We start from the raw sequence: 20,721 nt of genomic DNA, 5'->3' as shown, positions 1-20,721 counted from the left end.
CAACCCTTGGGTTACAGAGGCAGTACTACACCATGACTTTGTTTCAGAGATTAATCACAAATACCAGTGAAGTTTTGTGTTGGTATTTCACTAGTCTTTCATGTAACAGCTCATTGCATTAATAAAGATCATTGTATTTAGCAAAGAAGATTTAAACAAACAAATAAACAATTTAATTCCTATTTTTAAGGTTATTAAAGAATATTCACTGAGCTTTTAAACTCAAGAGTTAGAAAAATATTGTATACATTGTTTTTAATAAATACAAACATTTGTTAAAAGACCCATATTCTTCTATATAGACGTCTCAGACAGTTCAGCCTATTTGTTTTTTGCTGATGAAGAATGGCCAGTGCCAGTAGAAACAAGTCTATAATTTGCATGAAATGGAACTGGCTCTGCAGTATTGCTTATGTTAATAGCTGCTGTTACTTGCCTGTAATATTTCATCTTGTCTTTTGGGATCATGAAAGAGCATTTTGTAGGTATGTAGCAAATTCTTTGGGTCAACTGGGTTCACAGTTACACATGCTCCCACTCCTATAGCTTCATTTTGTTCTGCTGGCAGGAGCTCCTCCTCCCTGGAAGTACCCCAAGGAATCTCTTGAAGAAAATGTGGAGCAAATTAGAATGTCAGGGTACAACGTAGCCTTCTGTCATTCATTTAATAATTACACAGTTTCTGGTGTTGTAACAATTAATTCCTTTTACAGGAAAGTCATCATGTATGAACTTTATATGGACTAATTAGTTGTTTCCCTGGAATATACATTGCTGTTATCAACTGTTTGAGAAATTCCAATTTCATTTCAATGTGTTTCTGTCATCCTAGCAATGCCTTTAGAGCCTTAATCCTGAAATGAGAGATGAGGGGAAAATATTTTAAATAATGAGTAGCAATGGCAAACTTTTATTTTGGGGGGTTGTTTTTCACAGACATTTGTTTACTGTGTAGATCAAATGCTTAGTGTGTCCTTTGACAAGTACAGTCCATTAAATGCTTTATTCATGATCTGGGATCAAGGGATTGTCTCAGTTCTAGCCTGATGTCTGAAATATGATAATACAAGCAATTTCTATTAAGTATTATGCTTTAGAAGAGTGGGGGGAAAAGGAGAAATTCTTTAATCCCTTTGATCAGATTTGAATGGTAGAGAAATCTAATGCATTAATGTTTAAAATTAGAGATTTTATCAGCAATCATTTTGGTAAGTAGAACTTGGGCTGTGGTACTGAATAAATATACTTAGTACATGTAATGTGTTGATTTCCCTGGAGTTCCTCTTTAATTCATTGTAGAGAAGATTCAAGAACTAGTAAATAGCAGAATGAAGAAAATGTGGGATACTACTGTATGTGGACTTGTTCAAACTGGTGTGACATGCATCCTTAGCCTAGGGATAACTTAGCAGATCATTTTTGTAGCAAATCATTTCAGAATCAATCCCTGAATTTCATATTGGCAACAAGAAGCTCCAAACTCGCAATTATTCATAATTTCTTCCCTTAAAACCTTTTCAAAATTCTTGGTCAGATCTAGAGATGCCTGTAAACTCTCAAAGCTTCGTTGGATTCAGTGGGACTAGACAGGTTTGTGCTAGTTAAAGCTCAACTCTGGCGTTGCGTTTCAGAGCACTGTATTGGAACTGGCATTGCTGTTCTTCAGTTAGAATTACGTATGTAGCAATTTCCATTTCAGTGAAGCTTATGAATTAGGAATCTCACATTTTAATAGCATGCAGGAAATAATTTCTGGTTTCTATAGAGGGAATCATGAAGTGTGTGCACGTCAGACACTCCAACAGCAACAGAAGGTTCTGGTTTGTGGCAGCATGTTAGCTGCTGGGCCTCCTGCCTGGAGTGTCTGAAATAGAATTACAGAACCATTTATTAAATTTATTATCAAGCTCTAGAAGAAAAAACATTTTCATGTTTTTATGATCTGACTGTTGATCTGTATTATGTGACTAATCTGTTATATTTTTGGGATATCTGGCCTGTACAAGTTACAACAGCAGCAATGCATGCTATACAGCTGTGTTTAGCATTTTCAAAACTTTTATTTATTTTTTATTTATTTATTTACCTTTTTTTTAGCTCTTGCCACTAGGTCTAAAATCTTCCTAATTAATGGTGTCAGAGTAAAGCAGTATGTTAGAAATCCAACTGAAACTATGTAAAGATGACAAAATAAAGTGATATCAGTTTGGATATTTTTTAACATGATGTCAAAACATATTGTCATCAAGATCCCCAGAGACACCATTATGGTGTCAAAATGAAACTATCAACTGAAGACTGTAAGAATAACAACATGAAACGATACCATTGTAACTTTCTAACATAACGTCAATATCATGCAAAATAAATCTGAATTACTAAGTAGAATTACTTATTATACATATTTCATTTCTTTCTGTTTACTAAAAAAAAAAAAAAAGGCAATTATGTTACTGGAAAAAACCTTGTAACATTTGTTGATATAATGTGAAAGTTGAAATACAAATAATCTGTACCAAGGAGATCTTAACCACAGAAGCTGTTATGTTGCAATCCTTGGCTTATTTCAGGCAAGACTGATAATGTCTGTGTGTTTCAGAAACTAAAACATTTTGTGCTTTTTTTTTTTTTTTTTTCCCCTATAAATATTAGGAAGGGAAGGGAAGGGAAGGGAAGGGAAGGGAAGGGAAGGGAAGGGAAGGGAAGGGAAGGGAAGGGAAGGGAAGGGAAGGGAAGGGAAGGGAAAAGTTGAAAGGGACCTTCCAGTCCAACTGTCTGACCACTTCAGGGCTAACCAAAAGCTAAAGTATATTAAATATATAATTAAATACAAATTTGAATTACAAACAGTAGCATTGTATACTCTGTAAAATCAGTAAAATTGTAGTACAGTACATTAGAACAAAAACATACAATCAACTAGGCTGAAAAAGACCTTCAAATCATCAGGTCCCACCATCAGCCTGACCTACCAAGTCCTATCACTAAACCATGTCCCTTGGTCCCACTTTATGCAGGCTCTCGGAATCACTTTGCCAATTTATAGATATGTGAACTCAAATACAGACAGGCTGAGTGACCATGGATCACAGACGGGCAGAAAATTTTATTCTAATTATTTCTCCTGCCTAAGGACTAAATGGTTAGATTATACTGCCATGCCAGTTGACTATCACCTTCCACCAGGCATTGCTGGCACTAGACCTTCTCAGGAGAATTAATTTTTCATTTACCTTGAGTCCAAATTAGTCATCTAGGGTATGATTCATCTGCTCTCATATAGTTGTCTAAATCTACCTATTGAAGTCTGAGCTCGTCACTCTATACTTCTTCGTCAATGAAGAGAACTAATGAGCTCTCAAGGGTGAGTAATTGCATCCTAAGACAGGTGCTGTGAATTTCCACCCTGGAGTAATTTATTTCTGTATATTTCCCTCACAAAGGGCCTAGATATCTAGTTTTAACGTCACACCTACCTTTTAGATGAATAAAATTGGTTGACAAAAATCCTGCCTTTACCTTTTTCTGGTAAATAGCTTAGCTTTCCTATAACCTTTATCAGGCTAATTGTCTTGGTAAACCAATAAAATGGTGTTACAAGTAAATACTGTATTTATTCTACAGTGAAAGAAATACCCACATTTGAGTATCTGAAATCAGTGCTTGGGATGAGACTAAGCCACCCAAGAATAATAAAGATAAGACTTCAGTATTTCTTATCCAGTGTTTCAAAACATAGCAAACCATCGGCAATTACTGAGCATCCTGCTCAGTACATCTGAAAAAAATAATTCCAGAGGAACAGATGCTTTCAGCACTTCCAAGAGAAAAAATAAATGAAATATTTTGCAAATATATTATGTAGTATAATCTGAATCCTAGATGATTTCCTGAGTAACCTACTGAATTTTTGGATAAAAGGCAAGTGCTTTTCTTCTCTGTCCCTGCTTAGAATTGCCTTTTTTTTTTTTTTTAATAGCTCTCACACCATCACTTTATGGCAATTTCTAGTTTTAAGTTAATCAAGAATATGTGGTGGTAATGCATAATTAAAATGTATTAAAATCTTTAAAATCATTTTGCAGTAAAATGCTGTAAAGAATTTATCCAAAAATCAGTTGTTTTACAAGATATCATAAAGATTTTTTATCTTCAGATATAGATATTACTTAATTAAAACTCTTAATTAGTTTTTTTTTTGTTAGTCAGTATAAATCTTAGCGATCAACTTCATAAGAAGGCACCAGCCATGTGAATTTAAGCACCAGTTGAAGTAATCAGTCGTAGCTTTGATTTTCATTTTTTCATACCTGAGTCATAGGGGAAACTGCACTCACAGACACTAACTGATGAAATGCTTAACAATAAGCTCAGATTTAAAGTTTTATTTAGAGGTTGCAGATTATTTATCGTCAAAAATTAAACATTGATTCCACATTTCTCTATGTTTTATGTAGATTTTCTCATCAGCTACTGATGCTCCTAGCAGAGGGAATTTTCCCAAGTTTCAGATTTCTGAAACCTCACGAAGCTTTGACCTAGCCCTGAAATTTTTAAGCCAGTCGCTTTTGTTTGTTTTTAATGGACAACTTCTCATTTTGCACATGGAAATTGGTCTATCGTTAGAGTAAGATGTAATGTAAAATCAATCACAATATTATTTAGAGATTTATAATGCAATAGCCTCTCTGTTAAAGAACAGAAATAATTATGCCATAACTATATTAGCTGCTGCTAGGGACTGTGGATGCCATGTGAACTTTGTGTAATGTATGATCTTTTTAAATATTCTGGCATTTTAAAGAGATCTCTTTGCCTGTACATCACAGTTTCTCTAGTGATGTACTGCTTGATACCATAGTTCTATTTGTTACTTAAAAATAAAAATGTCATTTTTAGTGAGGGCAAATGCTTATGAGTCAAAAACATTCTGTTGCATTTTGCTAGTTACAACAGCCTGAAATCTATTTCCTAAGCTTTTATCTGTAGTTAAAGAGAAGTAAAACAATTCAATATATATAGATAGATATATTTCAAGTATAGCTTATGTCAGTGTGTTAAGCAAGACCTAAATACCTCTTAAAGATTTTTTTTTGGCATTGGAATGAAACTAAATTTCACCATTTACAAGGACAGTGTATTAGTCACTCAGTTTCAGTGCATCCTTCAAATCAAAAGGTGCAATCAGGATCCACCCATGAAAAGACACAGGCTTTTTTTCTGCCTGATAATGTTGGATAGAGTTTGGCAGTCAAGCAGATTTTATACTGTAAACTGTCACCATGTTTCCATAGCTGAAGTCATGTAAGGTGTGCTGGAGTAAGCTGGGTTGTCCCTATGTAACAACATTCACACTATCCAGGTGGTGCTGGCTATGGGCAGATGTCTTTTTTTGCAAATAGCTGGTGCGCTTTAAGTTACTGCTCCCTGACTGCTTCTGCAGCTCCACTGACGAAGAATTCTGCTCTACATCTCATCTGGAGAGGAGATCAGAGAGAGCACTCCCTAAATAGCTTCCAGCAAAGCAGTTGGATTAGCTTGGAGATGATGGCTGACATCACCTGAAGGTTGCTTGGGATTGCTCCGATGATCCCTTCTGTTAGCACAGGAATGGCCAGCTAGGCCACGAGAGGATTTATACACTGTGGTCTTTGTTAAGTGTATTTGTATTACTGGGCCAGGCAAGCCTCCTTGTATTGACACAAAATATTCTGTGATGACTAATTGTGGATGTTTATCAGACATTACAGCGCTGGAACCAGCATTGTCTGTTCCAGTTAGGATGAGAAGAAATTTATAAGATCAGAGCCTGCTTCTTCGCCTGCCTCTGACAGAACTTTTTATTTCAGATAGAATCAAAAATGCTAAATTTTCCTTAGCTTGATCAAAGTTTAAACTTTATTTTCTTTTCCCATGATTTATTAAATCTTTGTAGGTGTGCTTTTGCTATTTCCCTAATATTTTGATATGAAATTCAGGGTTAGGTGTCACATTTTTGTTTAGGTTATATGTGGTGTTCCCTTTTCTTTTTCTTTTTTCTTTTTTCCTTTTTTTTTTTCTTTTGTTAACTTCAAAAATGCAATACCCTATAACAACAGCTGTAACAACTTTTATGTAGTTGAAAATTGCCTTAGCTTGTATCTGCAAAATCTAACAGCTCTAAAGGAAGGTTTAGACTGCATGATAACCCAGTAGCTGAGTATCTGTTTTCAGATGTTTATAGCAAACTCCTAAAATCTCTGCTTTTCTTTTTAGTAGAAGTACTCCCCTGAAAAGTAAGACTGGATTTCTGTCTCCGGTGTGCAGGCTCTGACAGGCTAATAAGGAAGAGTGATGGTGGCAATAAAAAGGGTCTTGGGTGCATTCTTCAAATTTCACTGTTTGTAAAATGATGGCCCTGCTACAGAATGGTCACATAGGGACTTGAAGTGAAATTTTGTCTAGACAGTTTGAAGAAACTGTTGTAGTGAAGTGACCTCCCCATCAGCTCCATCCCTCTGTGTTGTTTATGGCTATCACATCTGAAGTGAGTGCTGAATTAACAGCATTTGAGACTACCTTTTTAGCTCTGAGAATATAGATGTATATTTTAGACTTTTAATGATATACTCGCTTGAAATTAGTGTGAAGTTATCAACCAATCTCAATGTCAAAATCTGAAAAGACATTTCAGCCTCTGAAGGAAGCGAGTGCATATGGGCACTTGCAGAGCTTCTTTGTAGTATGTTTGGTATTGGAGCCGATGACTACCGCTGTGAAAGTAAACTGGAAATGACATAAAACTTCCTAAAGAGCTGATTTCACATTCATATATGTTGACATATATCCTAAGCTTTAAATCTTTGTTTTGATGGAATTAATATGCTAAAGTGTGTAGGTATGTGTGCAGGTAATGTGTTAGATCTCACCTGTCACATTAAGCCAATCCCTGAATTTAGCTGCATTTAAGACTTGCAGGCTTTAAAAGATATATAATGCTCTGTATTCATTCATATTTCAGCAAATACGCAATGGCAGGAGAGAAGGATTTTTTATAACCTTCTGAACAGTAGAAATAAGTCAAGATTGAAAAAGATCTGGAAAAAAAAAAATCAGATAGGATGTATACCCTTCAGCATGCAAGAAGCTGCCCTTGTTAGAAGCTAAGTTTGCATGCATAATTAATTTGAGCAGCACATTCAGTTTCTTACAACTAGAAGAGAAATTGAATTCAGGTGTTTGGTGAACATATGGGGGATTTACTGTGAATTTATGACCTGTGGTTTGAGTGTAAAACCCCAAGATACTAGCTGATAAAACTTAATGAAGCTTGTTCAGAGAAGCTATTTTTATTTGCAGTTTTGTAATTGATACATTTTCTTTTCTTTTCTTTTTTTTTTTTTTTACACTTCTCTTCCACTTTTTAATTCCTTATTCACAATAAGCTCTTTGACACTTAAGAAAAACAAAAGTAGTTTAAAATAAACCTTTCTGTGCCTCCTTACATGTTGCAAGTACAATTGCACCATGTTACAGTTGTAGTCCTAACGAATTTTATCTCTTGCTCAACTGCAACTGATTTTTTCTCAGACTGACTGTAGTGAGTATGTAGCCATGCAATAGTTCTTCTATATGACGCTGGCTGTGGTCAGTCCTGTTTGTGCATTGTGCCCATACGTGTTTATATCAGTGTGTTCATGCAAAACTGATTCCCTGGTGTCTCAGAGAATCATTGTATGTAGCACACTTGAAGGAGACGACCAACAATAGTTTAAGCTTGAGGACTGGTATTTAGCTGTCAGAAAATAAGCCATAGAAAAAAAAATTGTAGGAAAAGACCAACCTGCTCTGCCAATGTGCTGGCAGGAAGGAAAGAGTGAAACTTCCATCAGTGCTCAGCCATCATTAACACTGCAGTGTGTGGGCACAGTCGTCTGTGTCAGCAACGATTAACAAGTCTGTTTAAGGTGAACAGACCAGCAGACTGTGCAGTGCAGTACGGTGCTAACTTTAAGCCTGGTAAAGGGCATACTTTCATTTTATTTTACATTCATGGTTTTTTGCAACAACTTGACAGTTTCTGTTTATCCGCCCTCAAGGGCCTTCTGAAAAAGAGAAATCCATCTGCTTGGAGTAAGCACCGTGCCGAGAGGGTGCTTGAGTTTCATTAAATGTAGCAGGAGCCTTTGTATTAGATTATCACCACTCTGCTTTCTGTTGTGCTGTTTTCAACCTGCTCAAGCCAGAAGGAAGGGGCCCATTTTGTAGGTAGTCAACTTGTTCTGCACTTTGGTAAAGGTGCACGGTGCCAGCTAACGGACAGCCGCCAGAGTAAGGACAGCGTTAATCTTCCTTGGGTTGGAAATAAGCTCTTTTTCTGCTGCTTTGTAGCTGTAGATACAGGTAGATTCACATTCAGCTCTTGATTTTTAAAGTAATGCAAGCTATCTGTCCAAAGAGAAATAAACTTATTTTATACAAATAGGTGATATTTGTTTGCTAGCTTGAAGTAAATAAGAACCCATCTGTGTTTTATAACTGCTATCCAGAGATCTAAGCAGCCCATCAGCCCAGAGAGTCCCTGACAGCTCAAATCTGTTTTAGAAGATTTCAAGGTGTAAAGAATGCTGTTTGTTTAGTAACCTTTTGGTTATTCTAGTCATGTTGTAACTGCCTGGTAATGTTGTTAAGACCCTTTTCTGTGCTTTTTCAGGCCAATAAATTTTTTTCCAAAGCTTTAGTCATCCTGTTCAGTAGCATGTTTGTATCTACTTTATCACACTGAAAATCTGTCTGTTTTGAAAGCATTACAACTCTGTACATCAGTGCATGACATCACACTGAGACATTGCTTAATGATCTGAAACTCTGATGGTCATTGCTACAGCTGCTTGTTTCTGGAAATATGTGACAGCCCTTGCCTATCTAAGCCTTGCTTACAGTTGCATTTTTAGCCCATACTGGTGGTTGTATGTTTTAAAGCACACAACGTAGCTGATTGTAGATGGAAGGCAATTGGGTACTGAATAGAGAAGTGGTGCAATGACACCCAGCTCCTTTGCAACCCCATCTACTTTGCCCCTTAACGTCTTTCCTTGTTTTTTGTTTCTTTTGAGAACACTTAATAATGACAGCATGTTGAAGAAAAACATAGCTTATATCTCATGCTAGGAGGTGCTAATTGTCTTCTCTAAGTTCACAGACATCCTAAGTAGGCTTAGGGGAAGGTTCATAACTGAAGTACTGTTTAGGTAAGCTGTGGTTACTGTAGACTGCTGTAATTCCAGTTTTGTTGAAGTTTTTAACGTTACCGTAGGTCAAATCTTCAATAAACTTTGGATGGATTTCAAGTTAACCTCCTTCCTTCCCACATGTAGTCCTGCATTCTTTGAGGTGGATTTACCTTCAGATTTTCAGTTCCTTTGAATGAAAAGCTCAAACAAATCATCGTACATTTAATTAAACTTTCGAGGACTTGAACCATACATCTGCCAAAGTCAAAAGGTAGTTTAAGCATTGGGAACACCTGCATCCTAGTAGTCTGTTTGTTGATATGACCCTGCCTCTCTTGGCCTCTTCATCCAACAAGTCAAAATTCATTTTGCCTTAGACTGGCTGAGGACACTTCATGTTGGATGTAATGTTTGGATCTATTCCAAGGGATAATGAAGTGACTCGCAAAAAATGGTAAATAAATCAGAACATCTCATAACCTAAAAAAATAAAGTTAGGTTTTCACTTTTTTTTTTTTATGTGCCTGCTTCTTATTATAATTATCTTATTATATTATCTTTTTATAATTATGATTATTGTAATAACCCCTTTGAAAATCGTAAGTGTTGACTGGGGTTTAAATGAGTTATCAAGTGTTTCCCAAGTGGAGAAGACCTCAAAAGTTGCAGTAGGAGACAGACAGTACATTAAAAATATATATTTTTTAAAAAAGGCATTAATTATAAAATTAACTGGATGAAGAAAGACATGGAAAGAAATAGGAGAAAACATGGCAGGCCAGGGTGGAGATGTGCAAACCTTCACTGGTGGGAAAGAGTGAAAAAAGAAAGAGTGTGAAAGAGTGGGAAAAGTGTTCACAGGTGACCAGTTTTACCAAGAGAATGAGGACATGATTGAGAGGAAAATGGAAATGAAAGAAAACAAACCTTAGATAAAGTCTAAGACATAAATAATCATTTTTCTTAAAGGTATCTTACCCCTAATTGACTTCCTTTCCCCTTTTTCTCTACTAAATAAATTGTTTTAAACTTTTTTTATTTATTATTATTATGCAGCTGCTCACTTGACATCACTTTCTGTGTCTCAGATTTTTTGAGTGAAAAGAAATTTGAGTAGATACAGAAGTGGTTTTGTCCTTTAATTTAGTTCTTTCTTTACTGTGAAATATTCCTTTTTATTATTCACTTTTGCAATTTTCTAAATTTGGGTCAAGTCCTTTGCTTTTGTGATAAAATAGAACTATTGTTAAAAGATTTATCTTCTGTTATCAAGCCTTTTTAATAACTCTGAATAACTTTTCTTACATCAGCTTGACTTTTTTATTTTTCTAATGTCATTGGAATAAGTTGTTCTTAGGTCTGGAGACAAGTTAATCATATATCCCAAGACCCTTCTTATCCTTCCTTTTTCTGCCTCCCCAGTGTAAAGGCTGTCAAATTCATGCATTTGGTTATCTGTAAAAGACGTACACTTTAGCTTCATGGCATGGACACAATGCACTTTCGTTCTGTTTCTCTGTTGGTGTAATTTTTTTCATTAATAATGATAACAAAAGGTACAAAATTCCCCGTACCTGTAATAACCCTTCCAGCAGCCCATTTTGGAGCTGGTAGAATATGTCTGTTCCTTATGATGCATAGGCTTTTCTTCAGTACTTTTTAGGGTTTTCCTTGAGATTTTTCTTTGCCATGGAATGCCATGTGACACTCCAGTGTCACATTTGCATTGTGATCCCTTAGAGTTTGAAATAAACATGATTGAAAGACTGATTACTTACCGATCAGCTTGAGTACTTCAAGGTGTCTATGTACAGTGCTTTGCTAGTAATTTCACACTGAAGTTCAAGGGCATTTCTCCTTCAAACATGTTCTTACACCTCAAATATTAACACTTAATTTTAAATGCAATGTAGCTTGTAAAAAACACTATGTGTATAGAATGTATTGGACTATTTATTTGTTAGATTAACAATACCATTTTTAAAAATCAACCAACCATTGTGAAATATTTTGCACATCTTGGATTGGATTGTGATGATTGCATTTTTAAAAGTGCTGTGTATAGCAGTGCATGGGAAAAAACAAATGCTTATATAGAAAAGCTGGGCAGAATTTGACAATAAAGAATGAATTTACATAACATACAACTGCAAAGAGAGATAAGCTGTTCCACAAAATTAAGTTGAATTGAGGAAATAGAATTAGCCAAACACCTACAATGAAGGGGAAATTTTGAAAGTGCCATAATGTCTCATTTCCACCTGTTATAAATAAAGCTTTCTTTTAGCTGTACTTTTCAAAATGGCAATCTGCATATAGAATTGACCTAACCTATAAATAAAACATTTCTTGAGGCTCCAGACTGGGGAAAAAAAAATACCCAAATTCCTTTATTTTCTTTGTCTTTTGTTTCATAGGAAAAAATAATCTTTAAAAATTCTTCTTTTCTAGAACCATGCTAATTTTAGAACCATGCTATTTTTTCTGTTTGGCTAACCAGGCAATGATAAGCTCAATTTAATGTCACTGAAAAGAGTGGAAGGTAATGTTTCAAACATCTATGTCCTCCAGTCTACTGTACCTACCAATATGGAAAGATGTGGCAAATAGTCACAAATGGTCTCCAGAATTATCTCTTTTCATATGGTAGAAGACCTGGGATATTAATTCTCTCTTTTATTGTTCCCTGTATCACAGAATGGGGATGTACGGAGTTATTTTCCATTGCATCTCTGTAGTTTTCTCTTTCGAAAGAACGTAAGAACTGACCGTTCCTCATCATCTCTTCTGAAATAAATGCTAAAATGTGGGGTTTAAAAAGACCATAATAAGAGACTAAAATATTTGTGGTTAGTCTTGATATAACATTACCTGTTTGTCAGACTTCCTGTGATTCCCACATTAACATGATTGAAATATGGTGGGGTTTTTAGGAGTCGGGCGAGAGCTGCACAGATGGAAAAATGGCAATGAGATTAATAAAAATCCCCTTTCCCTCTGCCCCGTGAAATAAACCACTCCTGTGCATATTTCACCATAGTTTCAAATAAACCTGAGCTATGGAGAAAGGATTACCTTGTGATAGGCATTGGGGAAAAAATTATGTTGAGGATTCACTTGTACTTTTTCCATAAGGGTAACTCTGGGGTTGAGCCCTCCCCAGCACAGCAGCAGCTGCAGAACAGGAGCCAGCAGCCAGTCTGATGCTGAATGCAGTCCTGTGCACGGCGCTGCCAGGGGGGTGGCTTCTCACTGGCCCAGGAGCCTTCTGATGCTTTCAGGCTGATCAGCTTAAAAGACTTGTTAAAAACAGAGCTGAGGGATGACAAGCTCTTATTGATTGGGGAAAATAATCAAATTTTATATAGGTAAGGCCTTCAGACATTGTGATTAATTTGATGTGAATAAAGATGTGGCAGTGCTACAGTTTATTGATAGGAAAGAAATACCTTTCATGTTTATTCAGTAGTAGAGATCATTAGCACTTTTCTTGTAATTTTCCTCTTTGTTAAGGCTGACAGTAACATGTATTCCTCTTCATTTCAAGGAGCAACATATACTGAAAAGATGCCAGTAATTTTTGTTGATTTTTAGCAATAGGCTCGTTCATCCTTTCCTTACATTGTCTGAAGTTTATAAGTCAAATGACATTAATCATAACAAAAAATAAATATAGGTTTTTATATTGAATGCCTGGAAATTATTTTTAAGTCTGTACCCCCATACAGTAGTGGTGGTGCCTGGCTAGGAAACTACAGTCACATTGATCATTTCTATCTTCCTTCTTTTAGCAACAGATCAACTCCTAACAATCATGACCGGATACAGCGCCTGAGACAAGAATTTCAGCAAGCAAAACAAGATGAGGACGTAGAAGACAGGAGACGTACTTACAGTTTTGAGCAGCCGTGGGTAAGTGTACATAGTGTGCCTAATCTGGAGACTTGCACCAACCACCTCTCTCCCTGCTCTGGTTGGGAACAAGGCAGTGCGGACCTATGGTCCTCTGCCACCAGACTTCTGCCTATTCTGCTGGCCACGTTTTTGTTCCACTGATGTTTATTTCACTTTTAAATTTCTTCAGCCATCTGTTCTCTGTGCATGTAGCATTATTTGCTCTGTGTTTAGACCCTTGAATCTGTGAGTTACTACATGTTTTTTTTACGTCAAAAGCAATATCAATTATTCTGAAATTTTCTAGGAAAATAAAAATAAAACACATACCAATGATAAATAATTTAGAAAGATCATGTAAACTTGCAGATGGTATTTTCTTTGAAGAAATATCTCTATGATTAGTTCTTTTCCTTAGGAGGAAGAGGTATGTATTTTCACAGCAAAAAAGAAGAGAGATGCATGCCTCACAATAATACCCCTTTGCCACTTACATTAGCTGAGACTCTTCTGTCTTGAGATATACGTCCTAATTGATCATTTAAATCCTGTTCAATCTGATCTAGCAAAGTGATACAATTATGTAAATCCATGCTGCTTATCTTGTTTAACATAATTGAATGAATCACTGTTGCTTTTTAATCAATTATGTATCCTAAATTAGGATCCTTTAAATACGGGATAAATATTGTATTGTATTTTTGTTTCAAAATTCTATAATAAAGATGGTGAACAAATTGCTCACATTCCCAAGTAAACAGAAGCTGTATCATGACAGCTGTAGAATTTCTCGCATCTCCAAAATGAACGTAGGTGATGTTAGAGCTACTTAGCATTACAATGCACGGGAGACTGAGGTGGAAATATCCAAAGATCCACATCTCTGTATGAAGGCACTGTGAACAACCCAGGTAACATTACCATGCATATGCATCTTTGCTTGCTGTTATGGTGGACATAGAAAAAATTTTGACCTGTTGAGTCGTTGCGTCCTTGTCCATCTTAAGCTTACCAATTTGAAACTGTGGTATTTTTAACATGCAGCATGGAGAGGAACAAAGGTAAACGTATTCCTAAGTGACCTGACATGCTGTATCGGAATATAGGCTTCTTGCTTCCCATGTTAGAAAACCCTTAACCTTCTCTGAAATTGAATAAATAAAATAAACATTTTCTTTATGACCAGATGTTTTTGATTTGATGTGGTGAACATAATGTGATTGCTCATCTTGGTTATAGTGTAATGGTTTTTGGAAGAAAGGGGGCTGGGTGTAGGAGGTACTTCCCATTATGCATATCAACTGCTGTTTATTCTCCAAAAGAGAGATTTGAGCTGTGTTCTTGGGAAAACTGTCTATGAGAAAAACTTGCACTCTTGAAGACTTGGGAACTTAACTACTGAAGGTCACGGGCCACATTGTTGTATATCTAAATGCCATAGCAACTTTAGACAGGCAACTTGGCTTTTATTATAGTTTCTTGTAATGAGCGAGTAGGGAATTATTTGGATGACAGGCTGATTACCTTAGGAATGGAATAATTTCCTAAATTGTGGGTCAGAACATTGACCTTTCCTTTTTCTGTTATTCAAACAAATGGGATCTCTCTGTTTACTCCCTTTCTACAGATCATGCAAATGAGCTCAAAGTGACTAATTCAGCTTAATGTATTAATATTAATTCTGAAGCTCATTGTTGCTTTTGTAGGAGCTGCTGTTGTAAAGTATTTAGGTGACCAAATGTTTTATTTTAGATATGTACTCTTAAAAAATTGGCCCAGAGTACTTTTGAATTATATTTTTTTTTCCATCGTGTACTCCAGGCTTTCAAGATCTCAGTGCTTGGAAAGGATAAAACAATGATCTCATCCATTTCAACAGTTCACAGTCATTTCAGTGTTAAGGAACCATAACCCTCTCTCTTAAGGAGAATGTATTACTTTAACATATTAGTCTAAGATGACGGTCTTTGTTAAGACACCCTCTCAAAACAGATCCAGATGTACTATTAAATATCAGTGACACACACACAAAAATGCAAAAGTAGTTAATAATACGTATGCAGGAAAATACTTATGTGCATTCATCAACCTCCTTTCAGTCTTCTCCATCTGTAAGCTGTTGGTTACAAACCATAGCAGAGACAAGTGCACCTGTATGTGGACCGTTGTTGAAAAGTATGCTTTCACCTGAGGGAGATGGCTTGTGCAGCCTACATAAACAAAAGGCTTTGAATCCAGAGATGCCTCTTGAGCCACTTGACAGCAGCCAACTCTGACCTGGTTTGGATAGAAGGAGAAAAAAAAAAAAAGAACAATCTTTCATCCACTGAGAAGTATATGCTATGAGGTGATAAGTAGTTTGCATTTCTCATTAACAAGATGATGGGAGGATTGAGGATAGGGAACAGAGTGCTGATGTGATGTGGGACTATTGGTTACTTTAAGGAAGTGTAAATGAACATAAAGTTTGCATTGTGGATGCTGATGGAAATCTGGCAGATCTAAGGATATTCAGAGGAGCTCAATAGCTCAAGAACCTGCTAATATATTATCGAAATGATCATGTGAACGTCACCAACTCCAATCCATCCCGGACTATTAATGTCCTGTGACACAACAGCTCAGTTACCTATGACAAATACATTCAGACTCCTCCAGAGTTTTGAGACAGATCTCTGTGCCATGGAGCACTACATCATGTTGGCCCTGAGCGATATCTGTGGCAGAGAGACCCGTGCCTAACCCCAGCCATTTCTGGCTGTTCCCGTCAAGTGAAGGTTATTTCTCTGTAGATGAGCAATGTGACAGAGCTGGACTTTTTGCCCGCTGTATTTACCCTGCCAGTAAACAAAATACTTGACTGCCTACAAGAGTTCATACAGCATCAGGCAGCTTAACAGACACAAGAAGTGATAGTGCTGGAATGAGACAACACCGTCTATTAAACAGTGCAGCATTCCTGCTCAAGGCCATTTGAATGACACATTGTTAAGGTTTAATAACTGACTAACTGTTGCAACGGAGAGTCATCTCTAAAATCCAGCAGTTCTGTGGTTGAGTCAAAGCTTTATGGAAAAGCTTTTTGTTTATAAGATAACTTTCTCAGTCTTCGTGATTTTTTTTCCTCTTGCATGCCCTTTTCTTTTTTTTTTTTGGTGTATCAAAAACAAGGTACAAGAAGACTTACAAGGGCATGACTGTATGTCTGATATTGCACAGGGAAAAAATAAATGAAAAATAACATCAAGTATGATTTATCCATTTTAATGCTGCTGGTGTTAATTCCACTCAGGTTTGCAGAAATGTGTACTTGGGCATATAGAATTACATGGAGTCACAGTATGTCTGCTAATGTTTAAGGCCCTTGCTGTTGCTATGGCAAATTTTAAACCAATGCAAGGTCCTTTTGGAGTTGATTTTTCTGTTCAGCAACAAAGTTGAGTCTCTCTGTTTCTGTTTTTGTCTTTCTGTTTTTCTTTGTTTATTAGTTTTCTGGGTAGTGTTGGGTTTGCTGAGGTTTAGCTTCGCTTGCACCAGTCCCGGGGTGAGGGGATTTTTATTGTAATTTGTTCCATACCTTGTATTTTTGCCTAGTCACATCTTAATTAACAGATCTTCACCTTCAATAACAAAACCACAGTATTATAACCCTAAACATCATGGGAGTGAACAATCCAATTAAACAAAATAGTATATTTAATCAGTTGAAAACACTACAATTGCTTGCCAGTCCTTCTTGTGGAAGTGCACTGTCTATCAGAAAAACACGAAGACTCTGGAGAGACAAAAGTTGGTGGTTTAGTTCTTCATCTTTAATATAAAACTCGGTTCTAAAAATGGGAAATGACAACTTCCATTCACAAATACATTCTTCTCCAGTCATCTCAAATCTATTTGGATGGTTGGAAAAAAATGCAGCTGCGCAAACTCTACTTTAAATATTTAGGAGTCAAATAAAAAGATATTTTTATTCTAAGGATAGCAGCTAGCTGAGTCAAAATGAATATACTACCTTACTCATTTGAGTATACCTTTAATTATGTGCATAGATTTGTGAAAGGTAAGTAATTGCAAGATTTTGATAGAGGATTTCAGAAATCTTAATAGCATGGCTTCATAGATAAATACTGTGTAAAAACAAGATAAAAACAAGTCTAGGGACTTGTTTTATTCTGCCGTTTGTTGGTTTGTAGATCTTGTCTCTACGAGAGATTTAAAGAGAAAATATGTTATTTTATTTATTTATTTATTTATTATCAGTGGTACTCATTTCTTATCCCTGTATTCAGGTCCTTAACATATTCAAAACCATAATTCTAAATAATCTAAAATCCCTTTAGAAAAACAAAAGCCTGATTTTTATCACTGTAACTTCTACTGTAACATATTTATTTGACCTGGAAAATGAATAGCAATATATTTAAAACAAATACTGCAAACTTTACATCAGGATCTAAATTCTGGAGAATTACTCTACACGTTGAGAAAGAAAAACAGTATAGTCATTCTTTTTACTTTTAATCAATTTGAAGAGTCTTGTTCAAGAAATGTTATTCAAGATATTAGGTAATACCTAATGGAACATTACAGTCTGACAAAGAATAACAGCTGACTTGCTGTTCTTTCTATCTCAGTCTCTTTCAGAGAGGAAACCAGTTATGCAGGGCATCCTCTCCACAGGTAGTTTCTCATCAGTTGTGCAATTGATATCCATTGATTGTAAAACCTGGGAAAGTTTCATAAAATACCATGCATCTCTTTCCACATTTCAGACTTGGGCTTTCAAATTTTTTATATATATATAATAGATAGATAGATAGATAGAAAGATATATTTCTTTTCCTACCAGTTTCAATCTATCATTTTATAGGAAGCATAAAATGAAGATAGAAAATTTTTAAAAAGAAATTAAATAATTTAATTTTGTAAATAAACATATTTATAGCTCACAGCCATGCTGCATGTAAATGACCCAAGCAGAACTTCAAGGCTCTCTAAATGTTAAGTTTCTGACATAGTGAAGATTTCTTTCTTTTGCTGCTATTACACAGAGAGGAAATCTTAGACCCAAACCGTGCCATTCAGCTTCCTACACGTACACCAGAGAAAAATACATAAAGAGATGGGATTTTCTTATTATATGGTGTTTGAATTAGTACACACCTGTTGGTATTTTTTAAAAGAAGTAATGCTATATGTTCTGTTTACCATGGCAACAAAAATAAAAAGATGGAAATAAATATAGTTTTCAAGGACATTTACAAGAACCACAGAATGTTTTTTATCATTCTGAATTTTGATATACAGTCACTGGATTGACTATCAGCTGTGCCAAGTACATACATAAAGCAGGCAAGGTTGTTTAATCTTATCTATTTCTAATTAGTGCTGAACTAAAAGAACGACAGACTTTTTGGGGACCTCATGTCTACTGCCTTCCCAGGTGAAGTTTAAACTTCTAGGTTAAACACAGAGCTTAATCTGGAAAAAAGAGTAAATATTTTAATATTAAATAACAGTCTTTTTAAAGTAACCAGGAAACTACAAAAGGATTTGTTCATCTCCCTATTAGCTTCCTTGCCTTGCCTTGCCTTGCCTTGCCTTGCCTTGCCTTCCCTTCCCTTGTAGAATTTCTATAAGTTTGAGCAAGTATTTCGCCCAATTTCTCACTATGACCGTAGGCTGTGAGATAAGTGTGTCAGCAGTACTGGTGGATCTGGCTCAAAATTCAGTTCTCTTGATTTTCCCCATGACCTCCTTTCTGTGATTGTGTAGCAGCTCTGATCTGTGCCAGTCCTGGGGGATCCACACTTCCACTTACTAAGCTACCTTCTGTGGGCTGACATGCCCACTCCGCAGTGAAAGAAACTGCGAAGATTTAGTTAGGAAAGAGAAGAGGGACCTTTAACCCTAAAACAAGCTGTCCTTAACTGCCAAGAGTGGTCAGTGCAGCATGACACATGGTATATTCTGTGCAAACTGAAAAAAAAAAATATATTGTTTGGATAAAATGAGAAATCTGTAGAAACTTCTAACTTCACATCTCTAGTTTTAAATTAATGTCTCTTTGAGAAGAGAACTGTCTAATTTCATGTATCTCAAAACACGGTTTTACAAGCTGAGTATTGCTTAACAATGCTGAATGCAATAACTATCATTGTCACTTACATGTATTGTGGAAGACATGAACATACATTTATTTGTATAATGCAGCCTTGGTTGTTATTGTGGCCTTGACTGCATCCTGATTTAAAAGGTCAATGCTTGTCATACGTCTCATTGCAAACAAGGCCAGAGTTCTTATCAATCTGCACTGTGAAGAAAGAGCTGTTGCCAGGTTTCTTGGATGGTTTCAAGTTGTTATAATTGTGCTTAGCCTTGTGTCACCCAGTTGATATCAGTGTTAAAATTATTTTGTTGTATTCCTTATTTATTTTTTGTTGTTGTTGTTATTGCTGTTGAAAGATGTGCAAATGTCTCAACTTATTTTTAATTACCTCCATTTTGTGCTGACATAAATGGGGTGTGCATGTATATGGATGCATTTGTGTATATATTGTAACACTGTTTGTGTATATGTTGGTAAAAAATACTAATTAGATTTTGAGTATTAAGGTTACTAATTATTTAAATGTTTTTAGTTCATATACTTTAATCAAAAGCATCTTGAAAAGATAAATCACTGTACAGGGATTTGCATTTTTTCTGAACAAGTTAAGGGACCAAAAATAAATATGTTACATTTTTATATTATCATAATCATATATCAAGGGCATTCACTATGGTATCACTGAGATTTTTAATGAAAAGATTTTAAAGAAATGCCTTTTCACTGGTAAAATGACTGAATGTACCCATCTATGTGTATATAAGCTATATTATAGAACATGTGATTATGTATAGATAGAGGGAATATTTTTATGTCTCATTGGTATAGTTTTGGAGGCCTGAAATCAGGCAGCAGAATGATTACATGAACAGCATACTGCTGATATGGACAGTATGTAGACTCAATAAGTATCTAACATGTACTCAATAAGTATCTTACTTTTCATGTTAGCTAAGTATTGCAGATGGGGCATACAGGTACTTGTACCTTCAGAAAATCAGTTAATTGATTTTAGATGCTTCCATTTAGACCCATCAAATTATAAATCTTGTCCCTGAGACAGGGGAAAAAGCTTCTTCATCAAGAGGGGGGTTGGTCACTGGAACAGGCTCCCCAGGGCAGTGGTCACAGCACTGAGCTGCCAGAGTTCAAGAGGCATTTGGACACTGCTCTCAGACATATGGTTTGGTTTTTGGGTGGTCCTGCATGGAGCCAGGAGTAGGACTCAATGATCCCTGTGGGTCACTTCCAACTCAGGATATTCTGTGATTCTGTATGAACTTCTTTGTGAACGGCTGAGATTCAAGACCTTTACCCTCCAAGACAGTAGTTGTGGGTGGGTGCTACAGAAGGCAGGCAGGTGTGGCAGCCCCTGTCTCTGTTTAATCATTATTTCCTATGTGCATTAAAACAAAATCTCTCTGAAGCTAAGTTTTGGTCTTAGTCCATTCATAGTCCAGTAGTGCTTTCAAAGCCTCTGCTTCCTTAGTAAAAAATTTATGGGAA

At 36.0% G+C, this 20,721-nt stretch overlaps 1 protein-coding gene across 25 annotated transcripts in view; it reads left to right on the top strand.

Moving 5' to 3' along the window:
• PARD3 (par-3 family cell polarity regulator) overlaps positions 1-20,721 on the top strand; it is a 443,789-nt gene that overhangs the window by 414,808 nt on the left and 8,260 nt on the right. For all 25 annotated transcript variants that reach the window (XM_072033793.1, XM_072033801.1, XM_072033797.1 and 22 more), the window contains one exon: positions 13,004-13,124. In XM_072033793.1, coding sequence (XP_071889894.1) covers positions 13,004-13,124 — 121 coding nt within the window. The remainder of the gene's footprint in view (positions 1-13,003; positions 13,125-20,721) is intronic.

Source organism: Anas platyrhynchos, chromosome 2 (assembly GCF_047663525.1).
Source record: "Anas platyrhynchos isolate ZD024472 breed Pekin duck chromosome 2, IASCAAS_PekinDuck_T2T, whole genome shotgun sequence".
In the NCBI taxonomy this organism is placed as follows: Eukaryota; Metazoa; Chordata; class Aves; order Anseriformes; family Anatidae; genus Anas; species Anas platyrhynchos.
Note: the sequence above shows the minus strand (reverse complement) of the source record. Positions and strands in the feature narration are given on the sequence as shown.